Source organism: Colossoma macropomum, unplaced genomic scaffold (assembly GCF_904425465.1).
Source record: "Colossoma macropomum unplaced genomic scaffold, Colossoma_macropomum, whole genome shotgun sequence".
Lineage (NCBI taxonomy): Eukaryota > Metazoa > Chordata > Actinopteri > Characiformes > Serrasalmidae > Colossoma > Colossoma macropomum.
In genome coordinates this window covers 26,318,874-26,343,471 of record NW_023494787.1, presented here as the reverse complement: position 1 = coordinate 26,343,471, position 24,598 = coordinate 26,318,874, and the positions used below count along the sequence as shown (strand labels likewise).

General features: G+C 39.2%; 2 protein-coding genes across 3 annotated transcripts; one reads left to right on the top strand and one right to left on the bottom strand.

Annotated features, from left to right (window-relative positions):
* Window positions 1-6,368: 6,368 nt before the first annotated feature.
* Window positions 6,369-12,625, bottom strand: prpsap2 (phosphoribosyl pyrophosphate synthetase-associated protein 2). 2 transcript variants are annotated; one of them, XM_036566680.1, is made up of 11 exons: window positions 12,512-12,625; window positions 11,668-11,895; window positions 11,243-11,295; window positions 9,911-9,977; window positions 9,513-9,685; window positions 9,140-9,255; window positions 8,805-8,860; window positions 8,577-8,725; window positions 8,405-8,475; window positions 7,662-7,808; window positions 6,369-7,534 (listed from the first exon to the last, which is right to left on the bottom strand). In XM_036566680.1, exons 2-11 carry the CDS (start codon window positions 11,748-11,750, stop codon window positions 7,376-7,378), a joined length of 1,074 nt encoding a protein of 357 aa, XP_036422573.1. In that variant the 5' UTR covers window positions 11,751-11,895; window positions 12,512-12,625; the 3' UTR covers window positions 6,369-7,375. The 2 variants fall into 2 exon arrangements, with proteins under 2 accessions (XP_036422573.1, XP_036422574.1); XM_036566681.1 differs by having other exon boundaries at window positions 11,668-11,828.
* Window positions 12,626-12,793: 168 nt separating this feature from the next.
* Window positions 12,794-24,092, top strand: atad5a (ATPase family AAA domain containing 5a). The gene is made up of 23 exons (XM_036566679.1): window positions 12,794-13,408; window positions 13,784-13,865; window positions 13,963-15,704; window positions 15,832-15,910; window positions 16,001-16,159; window positions 16,293-16,437; window positions 16,536-16,614; window positions 16,711-16,892; window positions 16,976-17,124; window positions 17,294-17,444; window positions 17,568-17,921; window positions 18,019-18,115; window positions 18,250-18,332; window positions 18,427-18,560; window positions 18,687-18,858; window positions 19,342-19,515; window positions 19,716-19,946; window positions 20,034-20,098; window positions 20,212-20,389; window positions 20,507-20,658; window positions 20,757-21,628; window positions 21,902-22,060; window positions 23,441-24,092. The coding sequence occupies exons 2-23, from the start codon at window positions 13,812-13,814 to the stop codon at window positions 23,517-23,519; spliced, it is 5,490 nt and encodes a 1,829-aa protein (XP_036422572.1). The 5' UTR covers window positions 12,794-13,408; window positions 13,784-13,811; the 3' UTR covers window positions 23,520-24,092.
* Window positions 24,093-24,598: the final 506 nt, after the last annotated feature.

Below are 24,598 nucleotides of genomic sequence, written 5' to 3'. Positions count from 1 at the left end.
ATTAAATGGTTTGAATAATTAAAATGTCTTTTAAAATTTTATATGTCTTTTAAAACACAAAAGGCAAAAGAGCTGACACTGAGACTATGTTGGTGTGCATGTAAACAAGACTGTAAATGCAAACTCTTGTCAGCATCTTGGTTCGGTTTGGTTAAATTAAGAACTTAGTCAGGCTATTTATGCAAATGTAGTTAATGATTGCAAGGTATACAAGCCCTGAGGCAGCACAGCACTCCCATCCCATCCCACACTCCCTCCACCATGCTTCACACTTAGGTATCAGTGTCGGTGTGCAGTGTTTTTTTCTCGAAATACAGAATGACTAACATAAGCATTTACCAAAAAGTTCAACTGTTGGCTTATCTGTCCAAAATGTTTCACTCTTCCCCTCAATGACTGCAGGCGGCAAAGCCGTCTCATCCCATTACTTTCCCTTCACCATGCTTCATAGAGGTGCAGTTTTGGTGTTGGTGTGTGGTGTAAGCATAACAAACATTTTGCCAGAAAGTTAAACTCTGTCCAGTAGTGCTGTGGAACCTCCAGACTGTCTTTATCAAACTTGAAATGAGCAGTAAGTGAGTATTTAAACCCCAGGACTTTCTGTCATTTATATGAAACTTTTATGTCATACCCTTTCATTGAACTTTGTAGGACGCCCACTTCCAGGAAATCCTAAAGGTTTGTCTGTAAACTTTCTGCCTGACAGTGAGTCAGTGGTGAACAGTGACTATTGAAGCTATGCCTTCAATATAGCCAAAACATGAGGAAAAAACCCACCTCTATGATAATGGTAATTTCTACTTTGTCCCTATAATTTGTTAGCATTAAGCTAAAAGCAATTCATATTAAAATGTTTTGGCCATTCTAGATTAAACATCCATGTTTTAGTTGGAGCTTGAAACTTGTGACAGACATATTAGCATATGTTTTACCTTGTACCAGTTTCACAGAGACTCTTTCAGTAGAGGGACTGGTGTAGAGCTGCCATCACTGTTTTTCATTTCTAACAACCCACTGATTAGACTGTGACTCATATTGACATATGTAGAACTTCCAGAAGGCCTACAGTGACTTCTCACAAAATTGGTCCTGCCCATTGGAAATCAAAATGTGATTGATTGATTCCTCAGTCATTTTGTAATTATGCTGGTAGTTAATCTAACACATTGGGGCTTCTCTTCAGCTCTTCAAGAGATTGCTTTGCTGTATCTATCTAGATACCAGAGAAGAAAACTATTCCCGACTGTCCAGTTTTCCTTTGGACCTTTCAAGAATTGAGCCCTTTTGTTTCCATTCAAAACCTAACAATGAAACAAGTGTAGTACTATAATACTTGCAGATATTAAATAAAAGCATGATTCTATTGAATAAAATGAACATGAACAGACATGCACTTTTACAACCCCATTTCCAAAAATGTTGGGCAAAATGTAAATAAAAACAAAGGGCAAGGATGTGCAAATCATTCAAACCCTATATTTAATTGAAAATAGTACAAAGACAACAAATCAAATGTTGAAACTGAGAAATGTTATTATTTTTTGAAAAATATTTGCCCATTTTGAATTTAATGCCAACAACACGTTCCAAAAAAGTTGGGACAGGGGCAATGAAAGGCTGGTAAAGTTGTGTAATGCTAAAAAAACACCTGGTGGTTAATTGGCAACAGGTCAGTAACATCACTGGGTATAAAAAAAGCATCCCACAGAGTCTGAGTCTTTTCGAAATAAAGATGGGGAGGGGTTCACCACTCTGTGAAAGACTGCATGAGCAAACAATCATTGCTTTTTATCATCTACGGTACATAATATCATTAAAAGATTCAGAGAATTGGGAGAAATCTCTGTATGCAAGGGACAAGGCTGAAAACCAGTATTTGCTGGCCATGACCTTTGGGCCCTCAGGTGGCACTGCATTAACAGACATGATTCTATAGAGGAAATCACTGCATGGGCTCAGGAACACTTCTGAAAACCACAGTCTGTGAAAACAGTTCATCGCTGCATCAACAAATGCAAGTTAAAACTCTAAAATGCAAAGAAGAAATCACATATAAACAGGATCTAGAAATGCTGCCACCTTCTCGGGCTTCATTTGAAATGGACTGAGGGGAAGTGGAGAAGTGTCCTGTGGTCCGACGAATCAAAATTTGAAAATCTTTTTGGAAATCATGGACATGTGTCCTCCGGGCGAAAGACCACTCAGCTTGTTATCAGCACACAGTTCAAAAGCCAGTATTCTTGATGGTACATGGGTGCATTAGTGCATGTCATGGGTGACTGGCACATCTGTGAAGGCACCATTAATGTTGAATGATATCTACATGTTTTGGCAACATATGCTGCCATCCAGACAATGTCATTTTCAGGGAATGCCTTGATTATTTCAGCAAGACAATGCCAAACCACATTCTGCATGTATTACGACAGCATTGCTCTGTATTAAAAGAGTCTGGGTGCTAAACTGGCCTGCCTGCAGTCCAGACCTGTCACCCTCTGAAAACATTAGGCACATTAATAGATGAAAAATACAACAAAGGAGACCCAGAGATGTTGAGCAGCTGAAATCCTATGTTAAGCAAGAATGAGAAAACATAGCACTTTCAAAATTACAGCAACTGGACTCCTCAGTTCCCAAATGCTTATAGAGTGTTATTAAAAGAAGAGGTGATGAAAAACAGTGGTAAACATGCCCTCATCCCAACTTTTTTGGAACATGTTGTTGACATTAAATTCAAAATTTTTCAAAAAACAATAAAATTTCTCAGTTTCAACATTTAATTTGTTGTCTTTGTACATTTTCAATGAAATATAGGGTTTAAATGATTTGCACACCATTGCATTTTGTTTTCCATTACATTTTGCATAGCGTCCCAACTTTTTTTGAAATGGGGTTGTAGTTCCCAAAAATAATTTGACATTCTCTGAAGGCCTAGAAGGCCCTGAGGGTTCTCCACTGCTGTAGATGGAGGTTAGAATTTTTTGTAACCCTCTCCAGTCTGAGCTTCAACAACTTCACTTTGGAAGTCCCCTGACAGCTCTTTTGGTTGGATACTGTGTGTATGTGTGCATGTGTGTTTTAATATGGCAAAATGAACTCATTGGAAGTCATTCTTCCATAGGTTTACATACTCTTTCCATCAATGACTTGACAACAATCATTAAAACCATATATTTAAAAGATATGGCCATGCATAGAACTCTGTGTTGTTTGTTAAATAAGACTACCTGGTTTTAGAAGATCGGTACTATAGTCCATCTGCACTGTGCTTTCCACATACCTGTGTCACAACATTAAAGATCCAGTCCTTCTACAAAACACAGAACTGTAATAGTGGACTCGAGCTGGGAAACAGTGACTAATTTATCAGCAACCCTGGGTCTGAGAAAGGTGCCATAGAAATACAATGTATAATTATTAGTATTATTATCCGCAAGCTTGGATCTGAGAAATATGCCATATAAATAAAATGTAACATTATTAATATCATTGTCAGTTATTAGCAGCTTAGTTTACATTCTAAACATTGTTCATGAAAAAACAAGGATAAAAAAATTTTAATAAGACAATCTTACTAAGGGGTTTTATGTCTTTTTTAAGTTGTGGATGTGAAAGAGGAATTACTGCCAGACAGCTTTGGTAGTTCCTCATGAAACTGGGTATAAGATGAGCTTATGCCATAACCACTCTATAGTTTTTAAACTGTATCATGGTATATAGAGTTGTAAATAAGGATTATTAAGCAGGGATACTGATGAACGTGATGTCTGGTAATCTGACTTGGTGAGACCTAAGGAAAAGTTTTCTAAGCATTTATAGTCATTCAGTTTTCGAAGTATAATACCAGTATGCCTGAAAACACATCTAGTTCCTCTTGCTAAAAACAAGTTGGAACAAAATCCTCCTCTCTGTACCCTGCTCAGCATCTAGAAAAACAAAATGCAGAGACAATGCATGGATATTCCACTAAGTCCCCCGTCATTTCCCCTGTCCTGCTGTGAACCACCTGCACACTGCGCATGAGAGGCTGTTAAAGCAGATGATTGGGGATTCACACCCTTTTCCTGGGGAAAAACTCACACAAACACACACACACACACACACACACACACACACAGTCAGACTGGTATGCTTGCAGTGGCACTGCAGCAGTCCCACAATTACCAACAGGAGCACAACAGAGCTGTCAGAGTGCATTTAAGTGATGAGTTATGAAAACAGATCTACTGCATAATATATTCACTAAACCACTCAACTGACAGCATTAACCACTTTAGGCTAATCTTGCATGCAGTTTTTATGCATGCTGTGCATGGAGTGCCCTCTGCTGACCTTACTGCTGAAGTTGAGAGCCCATGCAGTTTACACTAATCTTACAAACTTCAATTCCTAAAAAGTTTGGACAGCATGTGAAATGCAAATAAAAACAGAAAGCAATTATTTGACTTGTATTTAAATGAAATGAATGTTTAACTTTATCAGCTTTGATGTTTTTTGTGAATATGCAATCATTCTGAAACTGATTCCTGCAACAAACTTTAAGAGGACCCAAAGTTTTATTACATACTTCTATAATTTAAGAATAGCTCAAACAGTTTGCATTGAAGTCCCTGCAGTTACTGAATAATAAGGCTTAGTATGTATTAAGCCTGGGATATGAAGGGGTTAAGGCAGTTTAACACTAGGAATGTCGTGAAATGTTTCTAAAACATCTTAAAAGGGTGCAATTGTGCTTGGGTGTAGAAAGAGTATCCAGGAAAGGCCTAAGCCTTTATGAGCAAGGACGGGTTGAGGCTCGACGAAAAATACCTCATTGAATAATCCAAGGGTGCACAAAAGTGTCTCCAGCAAAGTTTTGTAGCTCCCCTACTCAAACACACCCACTAAACCTGGCAGTTAACAGAAGAACGTAATAAGGTGTGTTTAAGAAGGTACATCACCCAATTCTGCTGGACACTGGGCCTCCATGACCGGAATTGTGCACCCCTGGAATAATCCAACAGTTCAAGAAAAACATTCCTCAACTAGCGATTGCAAGGATTTTAGGTATTTCATCCACTGGTGCATAATACTGTAGCATGTTCAAGAAATGCTTTAATGTGATAATTTTAGGTTGGTGTTCTTTAGCATTTATTCACTGGGTCATTTGCTAAAGACTCTTACTGTAGAGCCAGAAACTGCCAGGGGAAATGTGTGTGAGTATGCTTGAGCTGGGAGAGTGAGAGGCAAATGTGAGCTGAGTCAGAGAGCGAACTGGTAGAGAAAAGCTTTGCTTATATACAGCGAGACAACAGCTGTCTAATAAAGCACCACGACTTGTGTGAAAGATTCAGAGAATTTGGGGAACTCTTTGTGCATAAAGAGCAAGGCCGAAGGCCACAACTAAATACCTGTGACCTCATATGGCACTGCAGAAAAACCATGCCTCTGTGATGGATATCACCATGTGGACTCAGCAATACTTTAACAAACCATTGTTATTAAACTCCACTCATTTCTGCATCCAGAAATGCAGATTAAGGCTGTACAATGCACAGCAGAAGCCATATGTCAACAATATCAGAAACACCACCTTACCTGGGCTTAAGCTCATCTGAACTGATATACAGTGGAAACGTGTATTGTGGGCTGACAAATCAATTGTTCAGATTGTTTATGGAAATAATGGACACTGTGGGCTCCAGGCTAAAAAATGAAAAGGATTATTCATACCTGTGTACCAGCATAAAGTTTAAAAGTCAGGCTCTGGTATGATGGTGTATTGGAGCCCATGGTCTAAGTAACTTGCACATCTGTGAAGGCACCATTAATGCTGAAAGATACACACACAGTTTGAAGCAACATATGCTGCCTTCTACATGAACTTTTTTTAAGGGACATCCATTTTTGTTTCAACATAAAGCCATGCCACATTCAGCAGGTGTTACAACAGCATGGCTGTGCAATCAGAAAGTGTGGGTGCTAGACTGGCCTGCCTGCAGTTCAGACTTGTAAGCGCAAAATATGGCAGCAGAGGCTCTAAATGATTGCGTGGTCAAAGACTTGTATATCAGAGGACTGGCAAAAAAAATCCACTTTCAAAACTATATCAGTTGATGTCTTCAGTCCCCAAACATTAATCGAGTTGTTAAAAAGTAAAGGCGATGTAACATAGTGGTAAACTCCTGCCCCAACTTTTTTGGAATGTGTTGCAGGCGTCAAATTAGGAATGGGAATATTTGGTGGGAAAAAAAAAAAAAACATTTTTTGCTAAAACATCTTTTCAATTTAATAGAGAAACAGAATTTACTAAATCACTGCTCTGTTTTATTAGCACTTTACATTTTCTTTGGAATTGCGGTTTGTACATCAGACACATAAAATCAGAGTTATTCTTTATATTATTTTATTTATTCATCATCAAGTGCAGTGAATAAATATAAAAGCCTGATAGATTAGTACCATAACAAAAACCCTGACCAGAAAATGCGAGAAACATCAAGTTCTCTTAGGCAACACACAGCATAATAATGACCACTACTTGAGTTATGAAGCAAGAATGCTCCTATGGTCCCCTTATTGGCAAAAGCTTTTATATTTGCTGAAGCATCAGTGGAGCATCTTAGAATGAGTAACATTCAGCTCTGTACATTGCTCGGTCTCTCTATTTCTAGTTTAAGCTGCGATCGAATACTGCACATTAAATGTCTACAGTGGAAATTTGCATTTAATCTTCTTGTAAAAAATAAATATTCATTAAATCTATCATAAGTGCTGCCCAGCACTAACCAAATCAATTACACGACAATCGTCCAGTGACACAGTGATTACACAAGTCTCGAAGCGATGACACTGGTATTCAGTATTCTGGCATCATGCTAACAGATGACTACTGTATTATTATCTAATGTCGTTGGCCACATGTAGGAGTTCTGACTCCCCAAGAACTAGAACAGAAAGTCCCAATCACTTAACACTCTGACACAACAAAGTACTTTGCCCCCGATCAACTGTTCCAAGGGGTATCAACCTAGCATTCAAATCCAGTGAAACACCCAGTGTTCCTTAAATCATTACAAATCAGTGACCAAAACTCAATCCATCAATAGAGGTTGTTTCCATTAATCTGCTCTTTTTCAAGCATTTCTGAGAATTCCACCGCAGCAATTAATGAGTAAACTCACATCACAAAAATAAACATCTTACAAATAATGGTGGCCTTTGAACACATAAACACAGAATTTAATGTAGCAAGCTACACAACATAAACATCAGCAAGAAAAAAAAAATGCATTTTTGACTCTTGGCCACATGTACATACAAATGAGTGGGGGGGAAATGGATCTATGTGCACATTATGCAACTGGCAGTGACGAGGAAGCAGCCAGCAAGACTGTCAATCATCCATGCCTATGTTGCGGAACAGGTAAGACATTGATTCTCCATTGTGTATGCGCCGAATTGCCTCAGACAGGATCATGCTGATGTCGACCGTCTTGATCTTTGGACACTGCAGTTTCTGGATCTCGTGTGGAATGGTGTTCGTGACAACCACCTGCAGAGGGAGTGTGGGGTAAAACAGCTTGAGTGCAAAGACAAATGCAGGATCGTTCATTTTGCTACTCAGTTTTTATTGTTAGTAATGGACAACGGAATTATTTTAGTGATACCCAACTACAGACCTCATCAATAGCGGACTCCTCTATGAGACGAGGTGCATCAGAAGAGAGAATTCCATGAGTAGCCATGACGAAGATTTTGTAGGCACCTCGCTCCTTCAGTGTTTCAGCTGCTGCCAGGAAACTATCGACATCATCAATTATATCATCCTATAAATGAGGGGAGGAAAAAAAAACAAAAAAAACAAAATATGATCAAGTCAGCAGAAAATAAGGAATGTTTCATGCAAAATGTATTACACTGTAAACATATTTATGTGGGCTATACCTCTATATTATTATTTATTTTACAAGTTTTATACCTGGAGATGTCACAGTCCAAAAAAATGTCACAAATTATTGATACATCAATGTTATCTAATTACATTTGATAATGCTAAATCTGCAGGTTGCCAGCATTTGCTGATATCAATAGGCTGATGATACTAGTAGGGTGCTGGTGGAGGATATTCTGTTTTGAGCTGAAGGAAACAATTTTTTTTTCTCTTACAGATAAAAACAGTACAATGACAGAATGTTCTATATATGATGCAAAGGAGTTGTACTGGAATGTGTGTAATGCAATTTAAAAGAATTTTCCATTAAAGGAGGGAAGCAACTGCCTGTTAACTATAAGGAAAAACATACTGGTAATGCTGTTGCCAGCACATTTTTCTGTTTGTTTTGCAGATTTTTTAACACTGTAGACAAGTGTGGTAAAAAATTAAATCTTTGATGAATAGAACACTTTCAGATTTAAAACTCACCACAATAATGGCAATTCGGCCACCTACATCTCCCACCACAGTTATTGGAGGCTTTTCTTTTGGAATCAGCACTGGTCATGAAGACAACAAAGAGATTCACAAAAACATGAGTGATCTTCAGTGAAACAAGCCATAGGAACCACAGTCCAAATGTTCAAAATAAGGTGCTCACATGGTATCTCCAGACTTGGATGGATGGCTCCCATGTTTTTCACTGTAGGTGGAGAGTGTCGTCCATCCACAAGATCTGATTCAGCATCCTGCGCTTCACCATGGATCACAGCGATGCCCAACCGAAGCCTTTCAGCAAATGACTGGGCCCTGCAAAGCACAGGGTGGAGATCACAGCTCATTTGCTCCACGCCTTCTCTGATAGAGTTCACACAAGCTGTGAGCCTACCTTTTAGCTGATGCTGGAGACTTGGCCACAATTACAGCGTTTCTGTAGTCAGGGATCTGCATGTTTGGGGAAAAGAGGAACACTCAGAAGATCATGTAGACACATACACTCATACAGAGTCTGAACAGCCATCCACTGAATACTGTATCTGAACATGTGCTTTAGAGAGAACATAAAGTCAGAGTCAAGATAAGAATAACCTTGAAAAGCCTAAGGGTATTACAGCTAGTTTAATATTCACTCCATATCTGGCAATTACAGTTCTGGATGTCAGCAGATTTATACTTCTAAAGCACAAACAGACTTCACAGCAAACACTGCAACTACAGGCGTACCTCTTCCTGAATATACTGCAGCAGAAATGGAGATGCTCGCAGGTTGTCTACTGGAATGTTAAAGAAACCTTGGATTTCCTTTTGGTGCAAATCCATAGTGATGAGATGAGTAAGACCTGGTCAAAATTTAACAAAACTGAGTGTTTGAAAAGAGATGTTGCTTTGAGTCAAACTGGTACAAATTACCTAGATAATCTACAAGGACCCATGACCTAAAAAGCCTAGTTTTTATCACAGATAGATTTGATCTACTATAGAAGTAACCTGCAATACGCAAACAATAAACACAAATGTTAAGAGGAGACTGCGTAGCCAACCAATTCAAACAAAAAAATAAATAAATAAATAAAATAAAAGATAAAAACAGCTTTACCTGCTTTACACATCATTGAGGCCAGCAGCTTGGAGACAATGGAGCCTCTCTTCCTCATTTTGCACTGTTTACTGTAAGGAAAATAAGGAATGACTCCGATGATATTTCGGGCACAGGAGGTCCTACAGGCATACACCATGATGAGCAGCTCCATGATGGTTGTATTAACATCCCTGTGGGCGAAAAGGGAAAACTTGATCAGTAGTTTCCAAATGTAGTGATTAAGAGAAAAGACAAAAAGAGAACACACACACACACACACACACACACACACACACACACACACACACACACAAAATGGGAACATTCCTATTTTAGCAAATCAACACAGTATTGGACGTTGATACTGGACTTTAATAACACTGAAAACAAATGAATACAAAAGATGTAAGCCTTACTTGGATACAGTTTGGATGATAAAGACATCTTTACCACGCACAGACTCCTGGATCTGAACTCTCGTTTCTGTGTAGAGACAAAGACCTGTTACATACACATTCTATTATTTTGTGCGAATACTGTTTGTGAAGAACTATCGTCTGATAACAAGGCAATGCAAATGACTCCTGAACCTGAAAATACAAAGATTTCACTACAGAAAGGTTGCTATTACAATCTCATGATGTGTATACAAGTCCATTACACCCTAGTACAAACAGACAGAACAAAGAGTGTCATTTTCATTGGTGAGCCATAGCCCAGCCACCCACTTTGTTTTGTCTACACTTTCTGGCGAGGAATGCAAAGAATGCGCAGCCCCTCTGCAAAATCAACAATTCAGCTTGTGACCTCAACCACTAAATGATGTTAACAGGGCTAATTTGTTACCGTTAAAGTAGATTTATCCTGCAAATAACCTCAGATCAAGACACTAATGGTGTAATGATTTCAATACAGTATGCAAAAATTAAACTAAAAAAAAAAAAATGCATTGGTGATGTGCTCCTCATTGGACGGTTTCCAACTTGCCATATTTCATGAAAACCATCTACTGTACCTGAATAGTGAAATGAAAGTTCATTTCCAATCTTCTTATCTTGATTTTGAATTTGATCTGTAGCCCACTGCCTCAATAAATATACTGTCAGAGCTAAGTAGCATGTGGATCCACATGACTGCCAGGTCAGGCAAAATCAAGGAATGTGGACAGGAAAGGAAGTTTCTTTCAACTATTCAGATGGAGCCACTCTCAGTAACCAAAACTAGGTATCTGGCTGCATGCATCTTATCTGCATAAATAGGGAGGGAAGCAGGATTGGGTTATACTAGAGGTGGACAATATAACAACATTTTATCAATATTTTGTTTTAGTGATAAACAATATTCTTTTCTGACCATATTGAGGATAATGTCCTCACTTGAACACTGACCATGAGCATGCTCCATATCACAGTAAGCACTGTGTATCGTGAAAATATCTAAATATTGCACAGTTTTTCCACTGCTAGTTTTCGTTTTAGTAACAGCACACACACACAAGCTCAAGCGGCTGATCTTTTTTTTTTGCTGTAAATATGAATTTTTCTGCGCCAGAGCAATCTGCATAGTATACAATAAGAGCTCTGTAAAATCATGACAGTCAAAAATATCCAATATTGACCTCAATTTTAAAAGTCAAACTGAATCTGTTAGCATGTATATTGTTACACCCCTACAGATCATCAACCAATCTCCTAACATTTCTGTTAGAGCTTAGCACGTCAGATAAGGGATAGTGTGTGTCATCTCACCTCTGTTAGCCTCCTGATAGACCTGCACCTTGCCAAGCTCCACACCCAAGCGTCTGTGGCAAATAAGTGTGATCAAAAGGAAAATGAGAAATAAGGAGGGAAAAAAAAAAAACAGTAATTATCAGTAAGATGAAGGGGATTTCAAGACACAGTAGACAAACTGAGGAAAGATACAGGTAGGGTGAATTATTAACCTGAGTTTTAGTCAACTCAGGGACAGACAAGTGACTTTTCAGCTGAGCAGTTAAAACTTCCATACTATGCCGGTAGTTTCACCAGCCTAAATAACATGCCTCAAAATGAGAAGCCTAAGAAGTTGAAGTAACAAATATACCACACAAAACACAGCTAAACATCATTCCATGAATGTGTAAAATTATCTGAAACCAAAATATGAGAATAAGACTACTGCAATAGCAACCTACTCTGCAATCCTTTTACCAAGCTCCCTGCTAGAGGGGTTGGAGTTGGCCGTAAAAATGACCAGGCCTCCTTTTGCGGCATTCATGTCCAGTTGTTTCTTGGTGACTACCACAAGGGACTCAGGCAGTGGCTCCCTGGGCTCCCAGGCACTGCTGAGCCCTTCCTAATAACAGTATCACAGGCAGACTGTTAGTTTAACACCACACAACGCGAGTATCTCTGGTCAAATCCTGTAAGAGAAATAAGAGGAATGCAACACATTCAGCTATTACAAACACAATTAAGTGAAATTTTAATTATTTTTTGTAATATTTTGCATCGGCCAACGCTCCAGGAATGTACATATGGTTGCAAGAAAACATAGGTCAATTAAAACATTACGAACAACAGCTCTTCAGAAGACAAAAAAAAATACTTATACCGTTGTAAGCGTCCCCTGACAATACGGTTTTCCCAGGACAAGACAAAAACACAAGAAACCTACTGCTAGCCTGTAGGGCTAACCTATTAGCTCACTTTTAACGTTAATACAAGCTGCTGCCAAAACAGTGCCAAGCAGTGCAAACACCTTGGAAATATCTCCAAAAATCCCAAGTAACGTTACAAAAGTCGTGGCGTACCGTACAGACTCTCCTTTGCTAACTTATGTAGCTTAGCTAACTAACTAACGTTACACATGGAGTGAGCTGCTAACGAGTCAGCTAGGTTAACTAGCAGATGCTGGAAAGCGGACAGCAGCTCTACTGCCAGGTTCATCTTCTGCCAAATTCACAACCAAACTCACTCTAACACGTAACCTATAAATAATTATCATAATTTAAACTGATCGACGGTGATTTCTCTTACCAGTTTTATCTTTCGTTCTTTCTTCCCGTCTGATACACTTTGATATAAGCAGAGCACAGTTTTTTAAGTGAGAATCACAGCAACAGTGCTGAATAAGTAATAACGGACGCTGCCTACACGACTTTCAAAATATAAGTCCCAGGCCAAAGACGGTAATCATTAACATTGTTAGCAGCCTGGCAAAAGTAAGCTAACATTAGAGATGTTAGATAATTTTGTGTGACATATGGGACAAAGGCAATGTGGCTATATAATCATAAATAATAATACATTTAGTGCTCACCATGATATCTCGTTATCAAATTCCCAATGTAAAATATCAAAACATTATTTTGTCATTATTATTATTATTATCATTATTTATTATTATTATTATTATTATTATTATTATTGTTATTATTATTATTATTATTATTAAAAAACTCCCGTTCCTAAAATGACGCGATATCCTGAGCGGTGAGGTGACGCAGAGCCCGCTGATTGGAGGATTTGTCGCGGCGAAAGCGGACGACGCTGTTTGGCGCCATTTGCGGGAAAAGGAACTCAGACGGGCTGAATTAATTTTAGATGTTATTTATTTTGTTTTACAGTATCTTGAATGCAGGCAGTTTAAACACTTTCCGTGTTTTTCGCCAGTATTTCCGCTGAAGTTAGTGCTTCTGTATCGATATTCACGCGTGTGTCATTGTTTTTTTGTTAACTCTATGGCGTTTATGTCATTGTTATTGAAGAGTTGTTAGCTAGCCAAGTTAGCCAGCTGGCTTTTTACATATACATTATAAGACACCCGATTAGTCGCTCTTTCGTAGTATCATGAGTTTCATGTTAGTTTAACCACTGTACGTTAGGAAACACCGACAATGTATTATTGGTGCTTTGAAACAAAGAAACACACTGGTGAGTGTCTTCATGACTTTTTCAGTCCAACTTTGTGTCGTTACACATATGCGGGGGGAGCTACAGTACAACTAAAAACGTTCGGGCTGCTTCTCTGGTGCATAAACATTAAGACAAGGACATGAGTTTACAGTGGTACTGGTGGGATAATCGACAGTGTAATAATAGATACTGGACAATTGTTATAGGAGAGGACATAACGTTACAGTATAACTACCCCTGTTAGCTATTTGTTTATGTTGGTTAAATAACGCTGAGGTTTTTCTTTGAAAGTTGCTCTTAGTATACATGTAGCTTAAACACCTAGGTTAAACGCTGTTTTCATTCAAGACAAATTCAGGTGATGTGTTTTGTTGGTGCTGTAACCTTTCATAGATCTATAATTTGGAGATCAACACCAATTATGGCTGGTGCTGTTGCTATGGCAGCTGTTGTTGAAGATTTTGAGGCTACTCAGGTTTGTCATTGTATTGTTTATTAACCTATTGATAGTTTTTTATTACTTTTCATAGTTTGTTTAAAAAAATGTTAAACAACAGTATTTGTGTATTCAGCCTTGCAAGAAGTTGAGGAAAGATGATGATCCGCTACCTACAAGGACCATCAGGAACTACTTCGTGCCCTTACCCAAGACTGTAGAAAAGCCTTTCTCTCCACCTCGGACAAACAACATAATGGATTACTTCACGAAGACATCGCCTGCTCAGGAAAAGATTGGCTCTTTGCAAAAGCACAGTCCCCTTCAGTCCACAGAGTCAGTCAGTTGTCAGGAAATCTCTGCTAAGCTAGGTAGAACACAAAGGCAGAAACGTTCCAAGAAACCTAAGGAGCAGAACAAGCTACAGGAAGAGGAACAGGAGGTGCTCGCTGAGAACTGTGCAGCGTTAGGGAGCCCAGTTGAATCTCTGGTAAAGGACAGTGGCAACTGCTCAGTGCTTGGTAGTGATACTGCAGCCCTGCTGTCTCAGATAAGCAATGACATCTGCTTAGATGAACAATCTGTCGAAAGCAAGAATAACACGGAGACCTGTGCGGCTGACAGAAAAGAGAAGGATTTGTTACAAATTCGGAAAAGCAAGAAAGTAGGTAACCAAAGCAGGGATAGTGATAATTTAGATAATGATAACAACTCACCTGGAGAAGAGAAAGGTAGGAATAAAAAGTCTGTGGTGCATAAAAGCAGGAAGGCAAGAGTCAGCCAGAGTGACTTGTGTACAGAGCAGGAAAAGTCTCTGCATGATGCTAGTCTGGAAGTCAATGTGGATGAGAATTCCCTGCTGAACAGCAGCACCATAACAGTGTCCTTTGAAGACTTTTTACAGAGTCAGAGCCAGGAGGAGGAAGAGGACACTGCAGATACTGAGCCAAACACCTGTGCTACTGAAAACTTAAGTGATGCTAAGTCTTGTTATGATGTGAGTGATTTGGTAGTTGCAGCTCCACAGGTGTCACCAAGAACCCTCACAGTCCAAGCGGAAGTACATCCTCTATCCCCAAATCATGAGACATCTAAGAGCCCTGAAGTAAAAGTAGCATCAATTTTCAGTAGGAATAAAAAGGAGAGCCAAGTAAAAGACAGCAAGACCTCTTCCTCTGCTACCCCTCAGGTGACAGCAGACATTCTCCCTGATCTTAAGAGGAAATCTAATGTTGTTCTTCATGAAGAAGATTTGGAGCTTGCTGTGGTTGAATCCAGCTCCACTCCTAAGTGCACCCAGGAAGAAAGGAAGCAGTTTATGAATGCTTTCAAGCAGCCTAGTCTGGATGGATCTAAAAGTAAAACCAGCAAGAGTTCAGGAAAACTCAAACAGGTCCAGGAAAAAGCTCCTGAGACGGCAGAGAAGGAGCCTGATGAGAAAGCTGTTGAGAACAAGCCTGATGAGACCGGCTCAGAGCAAAATGGTGCTAGCAGTGTTGGGAACAAACGATGTAGAAAGGCTGGGAAGAAAAGACAGACAGATACATCTGAAGAGGTACCAACACCTGCGCCAACACAAGAGGAACTTCCCACATCAGTGGAGATGATCACTGAGAGTGGCTCTGTTGATGATGGCAAAACACAATCTGCCAAGAAGGTGAGGAGGTCTACAAGAGAGAGCACACGCAGACAGGCAGCTCCTGCACCTGAAAGGAATCCGTCACCTCGCAAAACAAGAAGCCAGGAGAAGGCAGAAAAGTCTACTGTATCTCAGGAAGACCCAGCTCTAGTTTCTACCCCAAAAACTCACAGGCCCAAGAAGAGTGTTTACAGGGCTGAGATGCTCTCTCCGTCTGACAAAAAAGGAAGCCCGATAAGGTGGGTACCAGTTGGTGTCTTTGATCTTCACATCTTGGACCTACATATGTGATTGGTATATTAACAGTGTGTTTCTTAACTAATTTATTGGTTAATTTTTTTTGTTTTTTATTGTTTTGTCAATCAGAATGAAATTCACTAGAGTGTTTCCATCATCTGCCACAAAAGCTGGAGATTTTGAAATATCAAGTCCTGTTTCAGTGCTGGTAACTCTTTATTTCTCTCTGGAGGTGTCATCTGTTTGTTTTTTTTTATACATTAACATTGCATTAATGTCAATAAAAACATTTTAACAGGAATCAAATTCACTGAAGAAAAGAAAACAGGCTAAAAAGTTGGTGCAGAAAGCTAAAGCACTTCAGCAAAGCAAACAGACTGCAGCAGGGGAGCAGTCCGCTGTGCGCCGCTCTGCAAGGAGAAAAGAATGTGTCAAAATGAATTACTGCGAGGATGAGGTATGGCCTTTGTCTTGTTTATAAACAAGTTTAGATTATGTACAGTGGATTAACAGCTTAACGCCAGTGTGTTTTTGAAATGCTGTTTTCTGTCTTGTGACTTCCTTGCATCACTTAATTGTCTGTTTTTCAGGACTCTGTAGTCTTTGTGGAAGATCTTATAAGCAGCCCCACACCTACATCTCAAGAAAGTGGCCAAAGTCAGAAAAAACTTCGCAGTTTGAATGATGTATTAGGCAAAAATATACTTCCAAATAAGGCTTCTAAGAATGCTCCAGGTAAAGCACTAATTTAAAAAACAAGTCTATGATTTATTATTTTTCTTTCTTTTAAAGTGATGACTTGTTTTCATATTAATTGCTTATGCTCTTTGCAGCTTCCAAACTGGCACCTGTGTTTCTCGAAAGAAAAGCCCAGAAACCCATAGCAGTAATCTCCATTTTTGATGACAGCAGGTATTAATTTAGAAACAGTAGAAGAAAACATGCCTTTTAATTCATCCTTATTTTTATTCAGAAGAGGAAAAACGCTTTATTTTTGAACTTTTACAGTCGTGATGGTTCGGAAAACTCTCAAGACGATGAACAATTCAGAGCAAAGAGGGAATTCCTGAAGAGTGGCCTGCCTGAGTCTTTTAAAAAGCAGATTGCCAAGACAGCAGCTAACAGAGAAGCTTACACCCAGGCCTGTGCTTCTTTCCAGCCTGTGGTGCATGTCCAACAGAGATCCATGGGTAAGACAACGCTTCTGTATCCAGTGTTTAATGATCATATTATTATCAGATAAACAATTTTTGTTTGTTGTTGCCTTGGACAGGTTGCTTTATGTGGACCGTCCAATGGCCAGAAACGTCTTTTCTGAGTTGCCTGAAAGAGTTTTACCAGTTTCCACCGATGCCAAAGGTGTCTTTGACTGGCATTGCAGGCTGCATGACTGTACCTGCTCAGCGGTCCTGCAGAGAAAAGGTAGATTGTCACCTTTGAAATAAAATAAGAACATATTGTAAGTGTTGTTCAACATGTGACATAATTTTAATGTATTTAACACAGATTTATTGTAACCTATTGTTCATTGTTGATATTTAAAGAATTTACATTGTTTTGGAATAATTTCCTCTTTCTTAAATATTTTCAGGTGTCTGGCTGGCGAGAAGATTTTACAGAGTCCATTAGACAGCGTCTGTTGGAGGAAATTAGTGCATCCAATCGTTCTTTTCCTGTCCAGAGATATTTTACACGGTTCCTAAAGAGACAAAAATACTGTTTGTTACAGGGTGCTGCTGCAGGTGAGAACAATTTTGTAATCTGTCTCCTGAGACATTGCAGAAGCTTAAGAATTTTATGTAAGAATTTTATGTAAAGTAATTTTTTTTCTTTTGATTTTTCCCTTTCATATTTAATATTCTCAGAGCCTGAGTGTGGATCTAAAACACAATGTCCTGCTGGCTCCACCAAGTCTGTTGGAGGAAAGCGTAAACGTGTAGATGAGGCAGAGAGATCCAGCAAGCCGGCCAAGAAACAGAAGTCAAGTCACACGGAGGAAGAGCCCATAGTGATATCGGAGAGCCCAAGCTCAGAAAGTGGGGCAGCACCAGAGACCACTGACTCTGTGGCTCCCAGCAGAGGTCAGAGGAGACGATCACTGAGAAACAAGCAGGTTGCGACAGAGGCTAAGCCTGCAGTGCTGAGCACACCTGAAAATATCCAGTGTGACACTGTGATCGTCCTTGATTCTCCATCCTCAGAGACTGCATGCACTGAAGGTGAAGAAAGAGTACAAGACGATCCACAACATTGTCAGACACTGAAAGTTTTTTCTTTTCCTGTTCACATTTCCATTCACTGTATATATTTCCCCAGATGGTGTGAAGGAGGATGTGCTATGGACTGAAAAGTACCAGCCACAGCACTCTAATGACATCATTGGAAACACAGCTTCTGTTAGGAAGTTGCACAGGTCTGTACTGTATAAGACCATTGATAAACCTGCTTGAATGAGCTTTTCTATTGCAAGTATTTTTCTGGGAAATGATACTATAAAATGGGAAGCCGCTCTCTAAAGTTGTTTTGTTTTGTTATTTTCACCGTTAGCTGGTTAAAAGAGTGGAAACTCAGGGCTGACCGGGAAGAGAGAAGGAAGCAACAGGAGAAAAAGCAAGATGATGACAGTAATGGTAAAAAGTTCTAAAATAAAAAAAAAATCTAAATTATAAATCTAGTTTCAGTCATGTTTGCCTGTATGTTTCTAACCATGATGCATGACTGCAGACTCATGGTTAGGTGACTGTGAGGAGCTAGAGGAAGCAGAGGACCTGCTCTGTAACACACTACTCATCACAGGTCCCACTGGAGTAGGCAAGACTGCTGCTGTGTATGCCTGTGCCCAAGAGCTGGGCTTCAAGGTATGTTTTTCCCCACTGATGAACGTATTTGTTGTGGTTCCAAGGGTTGTGGTTACAAATAAATGTGAAATAAATACATGATTAAATGTTAGAATTTCATATTAGAAATTTAATTTTCTGCCCTAGGTGTTTGAGGTGAACTGCTCTTCTCAGCGAAGTGGTCGTCAGATCTTGTCTCAGCTGAAAGAGGCCACCCAGTCTCACCAAGTGGACATCCAGGGTGTCAATGCTCATAAGCCCACCTATTTTAACAGCTACAGTAGCAGCGGTAGTACAGCCAAACCTGGCTCCTCACCCAGTGAGTGCACACTTTACACTCACTGCTCTGGACTTTGTTAACAGCAACACTATTGATTTATCTGTTTGTTTCTATACAGTCATATGCAACAGAACAGCCCCAGTAAAATTACAAGTTTTATTGATTTAAAATAAGTTAAAACATCCTCTACAGAGAACGAACTTCAATATGCCTTTTTTTTGCCAATTTTAGTGCACAGTTTCTAATTATTTTTTATTTGAGTTTAACATATTGGGGCAAAAACATAATATACAAAATGCCATAACTTATATTTTTTTGTATTTTTTTTTTAAATATGTTAAATTCAGCAATTGTGCATTAAAATTTGCAGAAGTGTTACATTGTGTTTTAAATAACTTCAAGTTTTTATTCTACCTTAGTTTTTTGTTCTTAGAGCTTCAGTCTTTCTTGAAACCAAATCTGTGGTTTGAGAGAGTTTTTGTTCACAGTTTAAATGATTTTTTGTTTCTCCTCTAATCACAGGGAAGGTTAACTCCCCTAGAAGAGTTGTGTCCTCACCTAGAAAACCCCCTCAGTCCCCTCGAGGTGCTATGAGGAAAGGTGGCTTGGCACCAACTTCACTGGCCAATTTCTTCAAAGTGGGTGGGAGGCCCAAAGGCAAAGATGCTGGAAATCAAGACAAGAAGGCTCAAATGGGTAATAGTTTTAGCAAAATAAGTCAGATATAAGATCTAAAAATGTTTTATAATATTTGGGCAACAATCCTGCCATTGTCCTCCTCCTAGTCAAGTTAGATATTGAAAATATTATTTCAAAGATGACACTCATTAACAGAAATATCTTAAACAGTGGTTTAAACTGTGATGCTTTCTTGTTATTTCCTGCTTTTGAAAAAGTCTGCTCTAAGAAATCTGCCAAAGTGACTGAAAGTGGGTGCAAGGCTCAAGAGCCTCTGGCTTCCCCCCCAGACACCAAACCCACAACTGAAGAGCAGGGAAAGAGAACAGCCACCTCTCTGATCCTGTTCGAAGAGGTTGATGTCATATTTGATGATGATTCTGGATTCCTGACGGCCGTTAAAACCTTCATCACCACAACCAAGAGACCCATCATCTTGACAACCAGTGGTGAGTTCTAGAATAGTGCCTGATTGGTAAGTAGTGAAATATAGTAACTTTTTGAATGTTATAACATAGGGCCTCATTTCTTTTCAGATCCTACATTCAGTGCAATGTTTGATAGCAGCTTTGATGAAATCCATTTCAAAGCTCCTTCTGTGGTAAGACCATTTGTCATTTGAATTTTTTTTTTTTTGGGAACTAATCATTGGAAACTAATTTCAGCTATGGTATGTGAGTCTGGTCTGTGGTTCACAGCTCTCTGTGCCCTCAGGTCAATCTGGCGAGTTACCTGCAGCTGTTGTGTCTGGCCGAAAATCTGAGGACAGACACTCAGGACTTGGCATCTTTGCTGCATTGGAATAGATGCGATGTTCGACAGAGCCTTCTGCACCTGCAGTTCTGGGCCTGCAGTGGAGGAGGACGCCAGATGCAGCGCCCCATCTTATCAAGTAAATAAATGAATGTGCTTTAAATATGAAATCTTGTTTTTATTTTTATTAGTAGTAATTGTACATATTTCCTAGTATTTCTTAATATTACTTACTCTTATATATTTCTTTTCTCAGGAACTTCTGAGTGTGAGGTGAAGGGAGAGACTGTTAAAGTGGAAAATGTTCCTGCTGATGAACCACTACCACCCTGTCATACTGAATGCACAGAGTCTTTGTTGGGGATCCTGAATATTCAGCAAGACAGGAAAGTAGAGGATCTGCTTAGGGTATGTTCCTTTCTTAAGTATTTGTGTTTATTGGTCTAACTTCTGTTTTGTTTAGTCTTGTGTGGTCAATCACTTCATACTTGGTGTCTTTTTTTCAGTGTAAACCTTCAGTTGTGGAGAGTAAGAGCTGCTGGGGTCTCCTCTCAGAGACTGAAAGAAGAGGTATGAATCTGTTCTACTCAAATATGGAGGTGCTGTTGCCTCTGCCTGTCTCTGCTTTTCCAGAGCCCACTCCTATACCACGGTCAGTAACAAACCCTGAGCCCCGTCCTGGGCTTTTAGCCAGACATGGCAGTGTAGCACAGCAGGAGGAGCATGCCGATGGCATGAGCCCTCTCAAAGTGTCCTCCAGGATGAGACGGAAAAAGCAGCTGTGTTTGGATGATAAAAGTGTGTTTCAATCAGACTCAGAGTCAGAAGATGGCTTCCTGTCCCTGCCAAAACCTAGCAGTGATCCAGTTGGAAATCCTGACACAAAGCAAACACAGGCTGAGGCTGCTGAGGAGGCATGCTCTTCTAAAACCACTTCTGTGAGGATGAGAAGGGTCGAGCTGTCTGAAGCAGAGAGGAAGAGGAGTAAGCCTGTGTCACAGTGCCTGAGCTCATTCGCTGAATATCTGGACCTGATGTCGTTCCTTGACTCATCTCTGCACTACCATCCTCCTCAGACAGAGGGCGCTTGTAGACCACATGCCTTCCACTGGACTGGAGCAGAGATCAAGAGTGGAATGACCGATGAAGTGCGTCTGGAGTGTGGAGGCCATATGAGTGGATTCCACTCAGAGGAAATCAGTGCTGTGATACAGAGTCTGAGTTTTTGGAAATGTAGAGCTGAGGTCTCTGAGGCCTGGCATAAAGTCCAGGGGCTGGAGGAAGAGGTCAGAAGTGAAGCTGTAGAGGAGTTGACCCTTCCCGTGGCGCCACACAGACAGAGTTTCAGCCTTGCTTGCAGCACACCCTGTGAACCCAGGTGAGGATTTAGCACTGTGTTGAGTTCAATCGATTTAGATTTACATGAGCACATTAGTAAACATTTCTGCAAATGTGCCAGTTTGGCAGATTTTTAACTGTGTAAATATATAAACTGTGATGTTTGCTTTTTCCCCAAAACATCTGTTTAGAGGATATGTTTAAGTTATCATGAAATCCTAACTAGTCTTCACTGAATACAAATTTGAGATTTGATGTACTTGAAATCTGCGGCAGTGTAAACTGAATTGGTATCATGTCTTGTGTTTTGCAGGGTTATAGAGACGAGAAAGGAGGTATTGAGCGCAGTTCTCGCCTGCCGGTCATTTAGCACACTGGGGAACAGAGTGGCAGCCACAGTGGACTACATGCCTTCTCTGCGCACCATCTGCAGGTCGGAGAGACTGAAGGAGCAGGGCAAGGTCAAGCGCAGGTGAAAACTCACTACAGAAACACCATGGTCCGTTTTGCGGTCAAAACATTTTTGAGCTTAGCTCTGCTGTAGGATAGAGCTTTGATCGGGCCTAAAATTTCTGCCCAAACTTGAATACAGCCTTAAAATTTTCTGTCTGAGTCTGACCTGACACACAGTATGGCGCAAGATCATGGCTGAAGCTGGCGCCACCCCAATCCACGTTATCTTGTTTTGAGTCTTAAATTGACCTGAGTACAGCAAAATTCTCTCAGAAACTGACCTGATCAGGCCCATCTTCACCTAAAATGCCTATTAGAACCTGAATGGATAGCTAGCACCCCTTATCATATAGTAACAATAATTATAGTAATTGAATTTGAAGTTAATAAAATATAAAATAATATGCTACAGTAATCAGATATCCAAAATTAAGTTTTAATTACACTTTAACTAATTTATTCAGGCTTTTGGACATCTGAAACATTTTGGATAAACTTTCCATACAGCTCTGTGTGGTCCTGAGAAATGGCAAGATGTAAACATAAAACATTCTTGGCCAAACCGATTTAACATTCTTTTGGTTGCATTGACCTATCCTTTCCTAAATCTTTTTCCTGTTAATCATCGACCTCGGTGCTAAATTCACTAAAGTCATCAACATAGGTGAGTGACTCCAAAGCAGGCAGAATTACAGGATAAAATTTGTTAAAAGTGGGCAGGCTGTTAGAATCCGAATGTGAAATCTAAACCCGATCTGAGCCTGACACATATTTAGAAAATGAGGTCTGAACCCGATAGGGCTGCAGATGAATATTCAAGCTCTAGGGACCAAAGTGACCAAACTGAAATATGGAGGAAAAATGCAACATTTTCAAATTAATGATGGACTTTATCCCAATTGTATTAGGACTTGTTGCCATGTATATCTAGATTCTTCCCCATATATTGTAATTATTTGTACACTGCTTGTGATCTGGATGTGGTTTGCAAGTTGCTTTGTTTTTTATTTTTGTTTGTTTGTTTTGATAAACTGTTGCAAGGGAGGTTTTTGACTTTGAAGCATATATTAATCATGAATATGTGCCCTTGCACACGGTAAAACTTCCGGATGAGGCATGTTTATAATGTGCAAGGACAGGATGTGGGTTTCACATCTCTCAAAAAAGCATGAGCTTTAATACCAGAGGCCTGTTCTGTCTATTCTATATATATTGTGAGCATTCATGTAAGTCACTTACTCCAGCTGAGTGTGCAGAGCAGGGCGGGGAGGGTGTAATAACATGGATTCATTTAGAAATTTGTTTTGATTTAAACACAACAAGCGATTAGGTGGTAGTTTTGTATGTTTTTGTGCCCTTTTTTATAAATGTAAACACAATATTTTTTTTTTCTCTGTAGGTTCATGCACTACTTGGATGGCATTCACCTTGATCTTCCTAAAAGCATTATTGAACTCCTCGCCTCAGAATTTCCTTGAATCACTCAGTCACACATTGAATCAGTCTTTTCGTGGCAGCTGATTAATATGAATTTGTACAGTAATATTATATATCATAATTAGTGAGGTTTTATGTTTCTTAGTGGACAATATTGGACTGTCGTCTGTTTTATATCTGACTTGGTGTGGAGATCCTTGTGTTTTGTACTTTTTCATGCAATATGTTTTATCAAGTAATAAATCTGGACTTGCAACTTGTCAGAAAACGTTTTCTCTGAAAAAAATGTATATATTGTAACCCTGTTTTTTTTTGTTTGTTTTTTTTGTTTTTTTTGTTTTTAGGATTTCTTATAAAGGCTTTTCGTGGGTTTTTAAACTGTATACTGTTAGTTTATCACCTGTTCACAACAAGATTGATTTTTATTTTTTTGTTTTGTTTTGTTTTGGTTTTTTTTTTCCTTCCTCAAATTACAGACACTAGTTTGTTCTTAGGCACTAAAACTTAAATTCCTGTTTCTCACTTGTTTTCTCTACAGTTCAATACCTCTTGATCAGTGTTTTGAATATTTACAAGTACTACCCTATTTAATTATTGCAAAGGAAACCAAGATAATAAAAATCCATATTTCTTACAGCGTTTCATTGCATTAAACATTTGACATAACTATTTTTCAGTTTGCTCACTAAAGTGAATGTTTTGTAGTGGTGGTGTCTGGCTCTCCAAGAATGTGATCATTTAAATGTAACAGATATCCAGCCTTCTTCTGTCTTTCTAACACAAAATTATGATGTAATGGGATTCTTAGCTTCTTATTTCTGAATGGTTCGTGTGTTGAGAGAAAGTGACTAAAGGAAATGACCGTTCTTCCTTTTTTATATACAGAACTTGTGGTTCTTGATCTTTTTGATGATTTTTCATTTACATTCAACATTGTCTGACCACATCATCTGGCAGTCCTGTAGTGCAGGTCTGTTATCAAAAGATCATACCAAATAGGCAAAAGGCAAGTTTGTTAGCAAAAACAGTACCTGTAACATGTCTTTCACAAGACGCCAACAAATATCTGATTTTTAATTTTATGTGGTAATTTTTCTTCTATTTTTGTAACTTTGCAGGG